Here is a 13,408-nt window from a genome sequence, read left to right as displayed (position 1 = left end):
GTTATGTGATGGATTGTTTCTTTGCCTGCACATTTGACGTAGCACACTCTCTTCTTTAGATTCTGTTTGCTCCTAACCATTCAGCAGGTTGATAGGGTACTTTCTTTTGTTTTCCAGTAGATGGCATCACAGTGCATGCTTTTGTTCACTCTAACTGCTGTGTTTATGCCTCTGGGATCACAGTAGTGCAGCATCGCTTCAGTTAAGGAAAGCGCTGCCTGCCCACTGGGATGGCGGGTGTCCCCGTTACTGGCTCGCCTTGTTTATGGGGCACCACTGCCATAGTGGGGGAATGTGGAGGGTGGTGGTGAATTGGTGCAGGTCCCCAGTACTGCTTTCTTTTTACTGATGGTCACTGGTCCTGCTGTGTTTTGGAGGCATCTTCAGTGCCTTTAACAGGCTCTGCTCGGATGGGTGGGGCGAGGACGACAAGTTCATAACCTCACAGCTCCACCCTGACACCAGCAATAACTGTCAGCACCGCTCCTCCGTTGAGGGCTTCCCAGCCACCTCCACCAGAGTCTGCCGTGATGGGGGTGAGATGCCTTTCTTGGGGGACCATGCTTCTTCCTCTCTTGCAATCCAGTCCATAGCCTAAAGGCTGAAACCCAATTTCTTCACCACTGTCATACTCACTGGAGCCACTGTGGGCACCGAAGTGCACCTGTGGCCACCGGCCCTGTCCTTCTCCCCATCCCGCCTCCCCTACTTGTTTCAACCCACCCACCTCATACCTTGCGTTAGTACGTTGAGCAGAGGATCCTTTGAGTTCTGGATGTCTGTCTGAGAAATAAGAGTCTTCACACTCTGCCATGATGCTGATGTCATTTCTTTTTCTTTTATAAAATTAAGAACAAAGGAGAAACCCCACTACTTCCGATGACTGCAGATTACAAAATACCATTGAAATGCCCCCTTTTAAAGCATAACCCTTCATGGCATTTCCTTGCTGGGTGAGAGGGCGTGGGAGAAAATGCAGCCATGGGCTGCATGGTCCTTTTGACAGCGAGTCCCAAAGAACTCTGGGAATCATCTAGCGTGGTCACCTACAGACACCTACATTTTTTGAGGTATTTTTGAAATAATTTTCAGAGCGATGATTATTTGGTTATCTACAAATTCTGGTAAGTCATCTTTCAGGCAAATTGAAAGAAATCAGAATAATTTTTTTTGCAGTGGAAAGTTGTAACACTGCAGGAATGTTGACAGTTACTGCTGGTCCGGGGGTGGGGCTGTGAGTTAGGAAAGTTAAAATCGGTTAATAGCTGTACTTCTGGTAACAAAAAATTCCTGAGTCAGACCCACTGCTGCAGGATACTTCCAGAAAATTACTGCTTATGCATCAATCGTCGTAAGGAAAGCCAGTGATATTTGTTAGCCTAAGTAAATAGGAATAGGACAGTAGAAATTAGATCGTTGTGTGTCTCTGTCCTGAGTAGGGTGGAGAATAGATGGGCGTTGGTGACAGAATTAAAGGACCGACTACTGTTTGCTGCTCATTATAGAGTCTATTTTGAAATTTTAAGGATGACAACCTAATGACAGGCCGGGGACAGTCGGAGCTCTTCTGATTTCTCTGGTCGATTGCAGAGAGAGCTGGTTGATGGTCACAGTCTTTGTTTGGTGTCCATTTCCAAGTGGAAGTTGTCGAGAACTCCTGCTGCGTAGGGCCACTGTGCTGCCGCACAACTCCGATGGTGTCGTTCATGGGACAACTACAAATGGTGCCCCTGGGGCCGTCGCTGTGGCAACCCACATCCCAAACGGTAAATTCTTCTTAACCAGAAATAAAGGCCATGCTCAATAAGTATTTTTTTTTTTTTTTTTTTTAGTCTAAAGGAAGTTCTGAATAGGACATCAACCAAGATTACATCACGAAAACTTTAAATGTATTTACAGAGTGAATAAGTTACGTAGATCAACTTTGAGTATGTTTTGATGTGCAGCAGGTTTACATGCACACGGCTAACACTTGACCGCATCGAGTTTAAGGAAAAACTTAAGAATGGCCCTTTCCATAAATATTACAAAGAAAGTATGACATTTCTTAAAGTGACAACTCATATTTTACCTTTATGATTCTACTTCTGGCTGTCCAAATGGATATTAAAATATGCATGCGTGACAGGTGAAAAGACTTGGAATTTATAATATGGGTGTCTTTAACTCTTTTTCTACAAAATGGCAAAGTCGGTTAAAATTAACACTCATCCTTTTGTAGTATAAATATGCTCATAAAAGCAACCTTCTAGTAAAAAGCAGCCAAGATCCTTTAAAAAGGATCTATCTGGACCAGTTTGGTGCCAAGGTCCTGATCACAGACTCCTGCAGAGAAGCCCGGGGCTCTAAGAGACAGTAGCCTAGCAACGGGAAGTGGATGCGTCACAGCATCTCCCTTAGGTGCAGTGATTGCGTTCAAATTACAGTGTACGTGGACTCGTCTGTTTACAGCCCCTTCCACATGTACAGGCTGTCAGCTTTTGACCGTCTTTCCTTTTTCAATGGCCAGCTTCATTCTGCCTGTCCTTCCTCAGCCCAGCAAATTAAAAAAAAAAGGGGGGGGAGGAAAATAAAGGGAAAGAATGTACAAGTTTTATAATATAAAATTTTCTTAGTAAAGAAAACATTGCACTTTTGCCAATCGAAAGTTGTTTCTAGAAAGGAAGGTATTGTTCAATGTTGTCGGCTTTGGTTTGCAATGAAGTCACTGCTTCAGTAGTGAGTCGCGTCTGCTCCGTGAATTGATAACACGTTTGTGCCACACAGCGTGACGGGTGGCGTCCGGCCCGGGAGGCTTTGTGCTGCCTTGGTTCCGACAGGACCGCTACGCGTTGGAAGTGCCGTCATCTTCTTTAGAAAAAGTCCAACAGGTACCAAGAGTGAGGACAGTCTGGCTGAGCCTTCCGAAGGCTGAGAAGACACTGAATGAGGTGGCCCCAGCGCGGCAGCACCCCCAGCTCGGGGCCCGCGGGGGACGGGGAGCTTCTGTCAGAGGCTCGTGCCCGACACGCTGGAGTCTGGGAGGAAGGCGGTGAGGACCCGGTAGCTCCGCGCCCTGCGGACCATGTCCCGGATCTCCACGTTCAGCTCCATCAGCCTGGTGCAGATTTCGGTCAGGCTCTGGTTGGACCCCACCAACGCGTAAGTGCCCGTCTGGCCCAGGGTCTGGTGGCGGAAATAAATGTTCAGTAGTGTCTGGACCTCGTCATCAGAACTGCTTCCAAAGATGTCATTGGGCCACAGACTTCTGCAGTCAAGAGAAAAGAGCACAGATTACAGGCACTGCTGGTCACAGAGGAGCAGTTATGAGCCTGTCCCCGTAAGAATATTTTGTTTTTAAAAAACAGCTTCATTGATGTAAAATTCGTACACTATACAATTCACCAATCTAAAGCATACAATTCAGTGCCTTTAGTGTATTCGGAGTTCTGCAGACGTCACCATAATTTTATAATAAATACCACTGGCTTTGATAAAAACATCTTAAGTATAAAAATATCAGCATGGAATCTGATAATCTTAAATGTTTACTTGCTATGCCGTTATGGTTCCAATGAATACGTGAATGTACTATAAAAATGTAAGGGGAAAAACCAAGAAAGGAAACATTCAAATAGCAGTTTGCAAATTATGTCGAGGCATATTGCTTTGAAAAAAATTAAAAAAGATTTTTATTTCACCATTATCCTACCCCCTTCGGCAACCATCAGGTGGATTTTCTTTATTAATGTATAGTTGGCATATAGTATTAGGCATAAAACATAGTGGTTTGACATTTACATATCTTACTAGGTGCTCACCACACTAAGTCTAGTAATCATTGTCACCGTGCAAAGTTATCGCACTATTATTGACTATTCCCCTTCACCTTTCCACCCGCCCCTCCCCTCTGGCAACCATCAGTTTGTTCTTTGTTTCTAGGAGTCTTTGTTTTATTCATTTGTTTTGATTTTTTGAAAATATTCCACACATAAGTGACATCATGTGGCATTTGTCTTTCTCTGAATTGTTTCACTTACCATATTACCCTCCCGGTTCACCCATGTTGTCACAAATGGTGAAATTTCATTTTTTATTGCTGAATAATATTCCATCGTGTACATATACCACATATTCTTAATCCAATCATCTATCAGTGGACGCCTAGGTTGCTTCCATTTCTTGGTTATTGTAAATAATGCTGCAGTGAACTCGGGGGTGCATGTATTTTTTCGAATTACTGTTGTTTTCTTTGAATAAATACCCCTAAGAATTGCTGGGTCCTATGGAGTTCGAATTTTAATTTTTTGAGGAACCCGTACATTGTTTCCACAGTGGCAGCCACGGTGTGCAGTCCTGCACGCACACTGCACAAGGATTCCCTTTCTGCACGTCCTCGCCAACGCACACCTGTTGACTTTTTGATAAGAGCCATTCCGACTGGTGTGAGGTGATGTCTCATTGTGGCTTTAATATGCATTTCTCTGATGATTGGTGATGCTGAGCATCTTGTCACATGTCTGTTGGCCATGTGTATGTACGTCTTCTTAAGTGAAATGTCTCTTCATGTCCTCTGTCCATTTTTTGATCAGATTTTTGTTGTCGTTATTGAAGTATATGAGTTCCTTATACACTTTGGGTATCAACCCTTTACCAGGTGTATCATTTGTGAATATAATCTCCAATTCAGTATGTTGTTTTTTGTTGTTGTTGATGGTTTGCTTTGCTGTGCAGAAGCTTTTTAGTTTGGTGAAGTCTCATTTGTTTGTTTTTGCTTTTGTCTTCCTTGCTTGAGGGGACATACCCAAAAAGATATTACTAAGACTGATGTCAAGTAGTTTACTACCTATGTTTCCTTCTAGGAGTTTCATGGTTTCTAGGCTTACATTTAGTCTTTAAACCATTTTGAGTTTATTTTTGTATATGCTGTAAGAGTGTCCAGTTTTCCCACCTGCACTTACTGAAGAAACTGTCATTTCAGAATTGTATAGTCCAGCCTCCTAAGTCATAGATTAACTGACCATGGAAGCAAGGGTATATTTCTGGGCTCTTCCATTTTGTTCCATTGATCTATGTGTCTGTGTTTGCGCTAGTACCATACTGTTTTGGTTCACATTGCTTTGTATTATAATTTGAAATCAGGGAGCGTGATCCCTTAAACTTTGTATTTTCTTGAGATTGCATTGGCTCTTCGGGGTCTTTTGTGAGTCCATATAAATTTTAAGATGACTTGTTCTGAGAAGAGTGGCATTGGTATTTTGAGGAGCACTGCTTTGAATGTGTAGATTGCTTTGGATAGTACGGTCATTTTAAAGATATTAATCCTTCCAATCTATGAGCAGGTATATCTTTGCATTTATTTGTGTCCTCTTCAGTTTCTTCAGTGTTTTATAGTTTCATGAGTACAGTTTTTTCACCTCCTTGGTTAAATTTATCCCTAGGTATTTTATTCTTTTTTATACAATTGCAAATGGGATTGTTTTCTTAATATCTCCTTCCGATCATTCATTATTAATGAAAAGGACTGTGCCAGATTTCTGTGTATTAATCTATCCTATTATGTTGTTGCATTTATTCTATTGACTTTTTGGTGGATTTTTCGGAGGGCATTTTTTTTTTTTTTATATAGTATGTCTCCTGCTAATAGGTACCATTTGACTTTTTCCTTTCCAATCTGGATGCCTTTTCTTTTTATTGTCTCATTGCTGTGGCTGGGATGTCCAATGCTTAACTGATTAACGGTGGTAAGAATAAGCATCCTTGTCTTGCTCCTGATCCTGGAGGAAAAGCTTTCGGCTTTTTACCATTAAATATGAAGTTAGCTCTGGGCTTGTCATATCTAGACTTTCTCATCTTGAGGTAAGTTCCTTCTATACCCAGCTTGTCGAGAGTTTTACTACAAATGGATGTTCAATTATTCTGCATCTGTTGAGATTTTCATATGATTTTTATCCTTGGATTTGTTGATGTGATCCATCATGTTAATTGATATGCGGATATTGAACCACCCTTCCATCCCCGGTGTAAGTCCTACTTGGGCATGGTGCATAACCTTTTTGATGTATTTTTGGATTCGGTTTGCTCATGTTTTGTTGAGAACGTTTGCATCTGTTCATCAGGGATATTGGCCTGCGACTCTCTGTGGTGTCTTTGTTGGATCTGGTGTCAGGCTAATGCTGGCCTCATAGAAAGAGTTTGGAGGCATTCTTCCCCTTCAGTTGTTTGGAATGCTTCGAGAAGGGCGTTTGGCAGGTTCACCCGTGAAGCCCTCCGGCCCTGGGCTTGAGTTTTCTGATGACAGCTTCAGCTGGTAATAGGTCTGTTCAGATTCCCTGTTCCTTCCTGGTTTACTCTTGGAAGACTGTTATGTTTCTAGAAATGTATCCACTTCCTCTAGATTCCTTAGCATGTAATTGTTCACAGTTAATGGCACTCTGTATTCTGCGTGTCGGTTGTCATCTCTCCTCCGTTCTGATTTTATTGATTTAGGCCCCCTCTCCTTTTAAGTCTGGCTAGATATCTGTCCATTTTATTTGTCTTTTCAAAGCATTAGCTCTAGTTTCATTGACCTTTGCTACTTTTTTTTCTCTGTTTTGTTTATGGCTGATCTGATCTTGAGTATTTCCTTCCTGTTATTTCGAACTCTCTGTGCTTCCTGGACCAGAACGTCTGTTCCTTCCACAGGTTAGAAAAGTTTTCAGCCATTATTTCTTAAAGTTTCTGTTCATTTCTTTTCTGGAATTCCTATAATGTGATATCTGTGACTTGATTTTGGCTCAGATGTCCCTTAAACTGTTCTCATTAAAAAAAATCTTTTTTTTTTTTTTTTGCTGTCTGGTATATTTCTCCCATCTCCCAGTCTCGACTCGGCTGCGGATCGGTTCTTCTGTGTAAGTTAATCTGCTGGATTCCTTATGGCGTGTTTGCCATTCCAGGTAGGTAGGCCTCACCTGCTGGGTTCTTTACTTTCTCTTTGTTGAAGTTCTAAGTGGTTCCATCCGCATCACCAGTTTCTTTGAATTCTTTATCAGGCAAATTTCTTATCTCCATCTCCTTAGGGTTTTTTCCTGGTTCCTTAGAGAGCTATTCTGTTTTTTCTTTAACTTTATGAAATAGGTAAAATAGCTCTTTTGCAGTCTTGAAAAAGTGGCCTTGTGTAGAAGCGACCTAGCTGGAGGCTGTGTGCTGGGCTTTCTGAAGGCCACCTGGAGCCAGGCGTGTGCCTGCGGCGTCCGGGGCATCGGGCTCTAAGCGGCCGTCTCCAGGCGGAGGCCCAGCGCGCGCGCAGACACGGGCGTCTCTGTCTCCCTGGGTTCAGGGCCGTAGGCGCTCAGAGGGCGCGACCAAGCAGCTGGGCGGAGGGAGCGGGGTGTGGACCCCGGAGCCCCGGCGTCTGAGCCCGGCCGGTCCCGCGCTTCCTGGAGCGCCGGCGGGGCCCCCGGCCTTGGCTGCGTGGGGGCCTTTGCTCCCGCCGGACCCTCTGTTGCGAGCCCGCTCGGGCTCTGGGCGTGCGGGGGGCCGCGCTCGCCGTCCTGCGCGGGGACAGCGCCCGGGGGGGCCGTGGCCGGGCCGCCACCACACCACCCCCGGCGAGCCCCGCGCCTCCGCGATCGGTCGCTTTCTGTCCTTCGCGATCCGGAGCTGTGCTGCCGGCCGCAGCCGTCTCGCAGGAGAACCTGCGCCACGAACAGGTGGCTAGTTCAGCGTGGTCCCCACGCCGCCACCTTGGGCCTGGCCTGTTGCCGAGGCACGCTCTGAAGGGTCACCGTTTAGGGATGACGGGTGACCAGGGTCCCCATCAGACAGCCGCGTCCCGCAGCCCGAGGTTTCTGGCCCGGGCGCGCCACGCAGCGTCCCCTCCCTGCCCCCGCCGGCAGTCACCTGCACTCCCTGATCTGCCGCAGCGCCCTGCCCAGCTCGTTGCTCTTCAGGCACTCCAGCATGGACTGGATGGCCGCCTCCGTGGACGCGAAGGTCGGCTCGGGCCACGCGCCCTCCACGTACAGGGCGTCGGCCGCGATGGCCGCCGTGGCTTCCTTCAGATTCCTCTTCAAGTCACTCAGCTCCCTGGACATGTTCAGCAGCTGTAAAAGAATGTGTTTACTGCGTTGAGCTGAAGGCCGGACCTTACACCCCAAAGGAAAACTAACCGGTGACATGAAGCCTGGTTAGGTGGAACTCCTGGGGGGTGGGGGGAGGGGGGCGAAAGGGGACCCGCGCGGGGCTGCGGGGGTGTGCAGGCCCTCGCGGTGGCGGTGGCGGGGCTGTGGCCTGCAGGACTTCGTGGGGCAGGAAACAGGTTACGACGCCCTTTAGCACGTCTGCTGTTGAAGCAGATGGGCAGAGCGGAGGCGGGATGGGAGGGCACAGTGGGCTGCGGTCAAGTACAGCAAACTTATGTGTCTGTCTGTGCACCTGTGGGACTGAAGATGTCACAGGGTAACTCTAAAGATGAAGTGAGAGCGTATGTAAAATAATTAGTAAGTCTGGCCTGTAAGTGCCCAATAAATGCAATCGATGTGGACCCTGAAACATAAAATTCTCACTATTTCTATGACCTGGAAAGAGATTAAGGATATAATTTTAAGGAAGAAGAGGCAAAATCTCAATGTCATAGTATTCATGTTACAGAGGTCAAAGATAATTTCCCTTAAAATGATTGAAACTAAAAGATCTGGGGTGTTAAAAAGTAAATCATGAGAGAGAACCTGCATCACTTCATAGGGGCCCCCAAATGTACTATGGAAGACAACTGTTTGCAATCCGATCTCAAGAGCATTTTAAAAAATTGAGGGAAATTTAAAGTTTTTGTTTTCCTTTTTGAAATGCAAGTGGATGATGCTTGGTTTTCCTTGGAAATTCGATTCACCCAGCGTCTTTGTTTCTTCATGCCCAGCTTGCCCACTTTACGAGTGACAGAGCTGAAGTGAAAGGACGAGTTGTTTCCACACAGACGCCTGGTGACTACAAACGCCTACTCCAGAGCTAGATTCAAAACTTCCCGAGGCAATGCTTTTGAATACGAAAGTCGACTATCTTATGTAAAGTTTTCGGTTTCAAAGTGAATTGATTTTAAATCCAGGTAAGTTTTAAGTACTGTACGTATTTGTATAGTATTTAAAATTTACCTAGGTTTCGAGTAATTAAGGAGAAATTCACTTTAAACGTGAAAGATTTAAAACAATTACATATATACACACACACACACACACACAGAGTATGTAACACATAACTTACTATTCTAAAGTGAAACTTTTTAATATGGAAAAGGACATGCAGATCCTCTATTTTTTTGAGCAAAGATGGACTCTAAGGATCCTGTTTGTACTTGCTAGAAAAGTATCTTGACATAACAACATACCAACTGCCTTCTCTTTTATCTGGTTTGTGAAGAGTCCCATAAACAAAGACGTCCGACTCACACCTCCCTTGAAACTGGCAAACGAAAGTATACTTAAAAACCATGTGGTCATTTTCCTCTTTTCCACCTGAGTGATAGATATGGTGACATGAGTGTCATTTTGTGTGTCTTCCTCGCCCGGTGCTCTTGGTGGGGTGGCGTCGGGGACTCCTGACTGCCCACTGCCGGCCACACATCTGCGCCTCCAGCTCAGGTCTCTCCTCTGACCCTGGAGCCTCACGTCCAGCCGCCTGCAGGATGTCATGAACCTGGGCTGGCCCCCTGGGCACGCTCGGTCACTGGGCAGCGGGCAGAGGCTTGGCTGGTTGGATGTACAGTTGCCTCAGGCCTCCTTTTAAATCGTCTCACCTGTGGCACCGCCGGTCCCCTAGTTCACCTGGGATGGAACCTGAGCATCTCGCCTGACTCTTCTCCCTCGTCTACCCTCTCCCCACCAGCTCTCTCACATGTCCTACTTCCTCTCTATGCCTAGCACCTCTGTCCTAGTTCAGACTCTCATCCGAACTAGATCAGCAGCCTCCTGCCTGGCCTCGCTGTCTCCATCCAGCTGGCATCGAATTCACCCTCCACACCTCGGCCACCGAACCAAAGTACTGCCAGGCACAGCGCCGTCTCTCCCTTCCGCCTTGGTCCATCACCCCTTCGTGGTTTGCATTTCACATTCCGGCAGCTCTCAACGCTTGTGCCCGCAGCCCCTTTCTCTTCACCACCGCATTTATGCCCGCGATGTTCCGCATTGGGGCGCTCCTCCTCAGCCCCTGCCCCACCCCCTAACTCCAGCTCATCCTTGAAGAATCGGCCCGGGTGTGCCTTCCTCCAGAAAGCTGTCCTGTTTCGTCCTCCATGCGTCCCTGCTGTCCTCTGCACACTGTCCTTACTTCGCTTTCTATGTGGCAGCATTTCGTCACTTCTAGGAGACTTTTGGCCCACGCAGACCGAGTGCATTTAGACCGACTTCACATCTAGGGTTATTAAAGCGTCCTGATGCCGGGCAAGGGGGTAGGAGAGAGTCAAACATCACTCAGGTGGTCGGTCCCTTATCGCACCATCAGAGGAAGTAACAAAGAGCTAAATATAATGAAGAAAAACTAGAACACAAGGAACTTTTTCAAATAAGGACACCCGGGGGCAGGGCGGGCCATGTGAGGCCTCGCGGCATAGCCCTTAGAGAGGCCGCCATCGGGGTCCCTCAGTTTTGGGCCTAGGCCTGTCACTTGCCTCACCCTAGTCCTGGCACTGAGAAATGAGACCAGAAAGGAATTCAAGACACATTTAAGACTCATGCTTGAGCAAGATGATTCGGTGGGACGAAGACAGGCGGGGAGCGCGACAGGACGGGTTTCTGTGGGTTACGGGGCTCGGGGCGGGGCGGGGCGCGGGCTCACCTCTGGCATGGAACTGACTTCGTGCACCTGGCCGATGAGTTTACAGTAGGACTGAAAAAGCAGCAGCAGCTGGAAGTGTAGCTTATACAATCTCTGACACAGTTCCAATTGCTAGAGAGAGAATTTGCATGGGAAGAAATTAGTTATTAAGGACCATTTTCGTATAACAGTGAAATCTTGGTGGAGACAAATACTGTTTTCAAGTCGAGGGACCATAGCTAGCTGTTGTTATTCCATTAAAAACAGAACAGGATCTGGTAAGTATCAGTGAGAAATTCACAGTATCACATAGGATGACACCTGGCAGACGACTCATCAGAGAGGTGTAGGGGCTATGAAAAAACGGGAGAACTGCCAAATTTCCACTCGATTTGCCAGTTACATACCTACAAATTACAGCTGTGGTTGTCTTAATTTTTATAAGCTATAAATGCTTTCAAAAAGAATTTTTTATTAAAAGTATATTTGAAAGGCAAAACATTAAGTCGTTCTAGGTGTTAAATTTATAAATTCAGCAGACACTCGTTTATAAATTCATAAACACGACAGTCACGTGACCCTCTGGCTTCTACTCAGTGCTCAGTATTTGTTGAATTAAAGAGATCTAAAAAGAGGTCCAAATGTGCTTAGAAAAAAAAATTACGAAAACATTCACAACTTCGTGTGTAAGGCACATCAAGAAGAAGTCTTACAAAATGGCCCTTACGTCCTATAGATACCTCTGGCATTGCAAATGTTTTCTCAAATGGCTTTGGTCTCCTTGGAGGGAAGATAAATCACGAGTAATCCCCCCACCAGTGCTCATACTGCTCTCTGAGCTCCACTTGCTCCTGATGGCCTCTAAACGCCACCCACTTCGTCCCCAGCCGGGATGGGGTCTGGGGCTGTCACTGGTGAAAGTGAGTCAGATACGCGGCTTCAAGGACACCGCACTGTTCAGTGTCAAGTCTGGCTACGTGGTGGGGTGAGTAAGGCCTTTCTCTTGCTGATGGACTAGAAAGAACTCAGCTCAGAATTGGGAGCTTCTCTGGTGACAAACTGTGTTCCCCCAAATCAGTTGGAGAGAAATTACAAGAATTTAAATTTAGGTTTGAGGAAGAACATGCTATCGCTAGTATTATTAAAATTAGGGGTCATGCCTCAAATGGACAGAGAGTAGGAAAGAAAGTTAACTTACTGCCAGAGATTCCATTTGCTACCCAGCGAGCATGGCGCAGGAGACAGGAAAGGAAAGAGAGTACAGGGTCAGTGTCTGCATGCGACGGAACACGCGGCCCCCTCCGCAGGCCGGGCCGCCAGCTCCGTGAGCATCGCTCGCCCGAACTTGACAATGGTTGCAAAGGTGGTGCCCGTTCAACATGCACAGCGCCCGGTTATAAACAAGCTCTAATGGGAAACGTGTTGTTGACAACTATGAATTTGTCATCTTCTGGGTTCTCTGGTTAGTTGGTTTAGATTTTGTCAGTCTCAGAGACCAGAAGTCAAACTTTTATTGCTTGAAGATTTTAGTGTTTAAATGTGAATAATATGTGAACATAAGACTTTGAAACGAACTGAGTAATGTGAATGAACTGTAGCCCCAAATAAATTAGACCGTTGCTAAATCTTAGTTAAGGCAGAATCTTGCATATGTTTGGCTTCATATCTATTAAATTATGACTATCCACTTAACACAGAATTCAGTTAATCTAAAGGGCATTTTCTTTAGTCAGAATGCCTTCCATGGTGAGGATATTTTATAGGACTGCTAAATGTTGTTATTTCAAAGGACTAAACATTGTATACGGCCAAACAAATGCAAGATATGACAAGTCATTTTCTTGTGTTTTTTAAGTATATTTTCTTCCAGTAGACAATTTTAAAAGTAACACAGAACTGATAGAGTTATATAAATTTTAAACAGACCCTGTTCAACTATGGCTACCAGTTTTTGGGGTTTCCATATCATAACTATGGGATTCGTTTAAGGACAGTTTGGGTATGTGGATGTAGATAACCATAACCTGACACAATATTTAAAAAAAAAAGTCAACTTGGCTAGTCTTAATTATGGGCCAGTATATCTGGGTCTGGATATTCGAAATATTTGAAGATCTAGCTAACTCAGTTTCTAATTCTTGACAACAAAAAACCCCTATCTGAAAGCTCTTTCCAAAAAATTCTCTGGGTTATGTTTAATATATTGCACTTAAGATATAGTACGTACAGATAAATTATTAGTATCTTCAAGCATCACGACTCCCTGTGACATACATTACACAACCTGAGGTATTTACTATTTTCAAGGAAACTTTGTGCCTAGACGTCCTTAGAACCAAACCTTAGGTACTGACACGCAGTGTCACACCGGAAGAGAGTACAGGGCCAGGGTCTTAAGTCTATACAGACAGAATGTCCACTGTCGACACTTAAGAAAACGTCCAATCTGGTTGAAACGTTCGGTGTGCGCTCAGCACGCAGCTCCTCCTGCCGTGGGATCCCCACCCAGCAGTGTGGAGTGGAGGGCTGAGGAAGTCACACGGCCTCACGTCAAGAAAACAGCTGTCATCTGTTTTCCAAAGCAAGGTCGTCACAGCAGTTCCAGCCAAATCTCTGTTCGGTAAAGACAAAAGCCTTTTTGACT

At 45.6% G+C, this 13,408-nt stretch overlaps 1 protein-coding gene across 1 annotated transcript; it reads right to left on the bottom strand.

The window, feature by feature from the left end:
• Positions 1-1,810: 1,810 nt before the first annotated feature.
• LOC120593176 (protein furry homolog) lies at positions 1,811-11,265 on the bottom strand. Its single transcript, XM_039850903.1, has 3 exons — positions 10,786-11,265; positions 7,861-8,063; positions 1,811-3,247 (listed from the first exon to the last, which is right to left on the bottom strand). Exons 1-3 carry the CDS (start codon positions 10,792-10,794, stop codon positions 2,989-2,991), a joined length of 471 nt encoding a protein of 156 aa, XP_039706837.1. The 5' UTR covers positions 10,795-11,265; the 3' UTR covers positions 1,811-2,988.
• Positions 11,266-13,408: the final 2,143 nt, after the last annotated feature.

Source organism: Pteropus medius, unplaced genomic scaffold, assembly GCF_902729225.1.
Source record: "Pteropus medius unplaced genomic scaffold, Ma_sr-lr_union100, whole genome shotgun sequence".
Lineage (NCBI taxonomy): Eukaryota > Metazoa > Chordata > Mammalia > Chiroptera > Pteropodidae > Pteropus > Pteropus medius.
The sequence above is the reverse complement of the archived record's forward strand: the minus strand, read 5'-3'. Positions and strand labels throughout refer to the sequence as shown.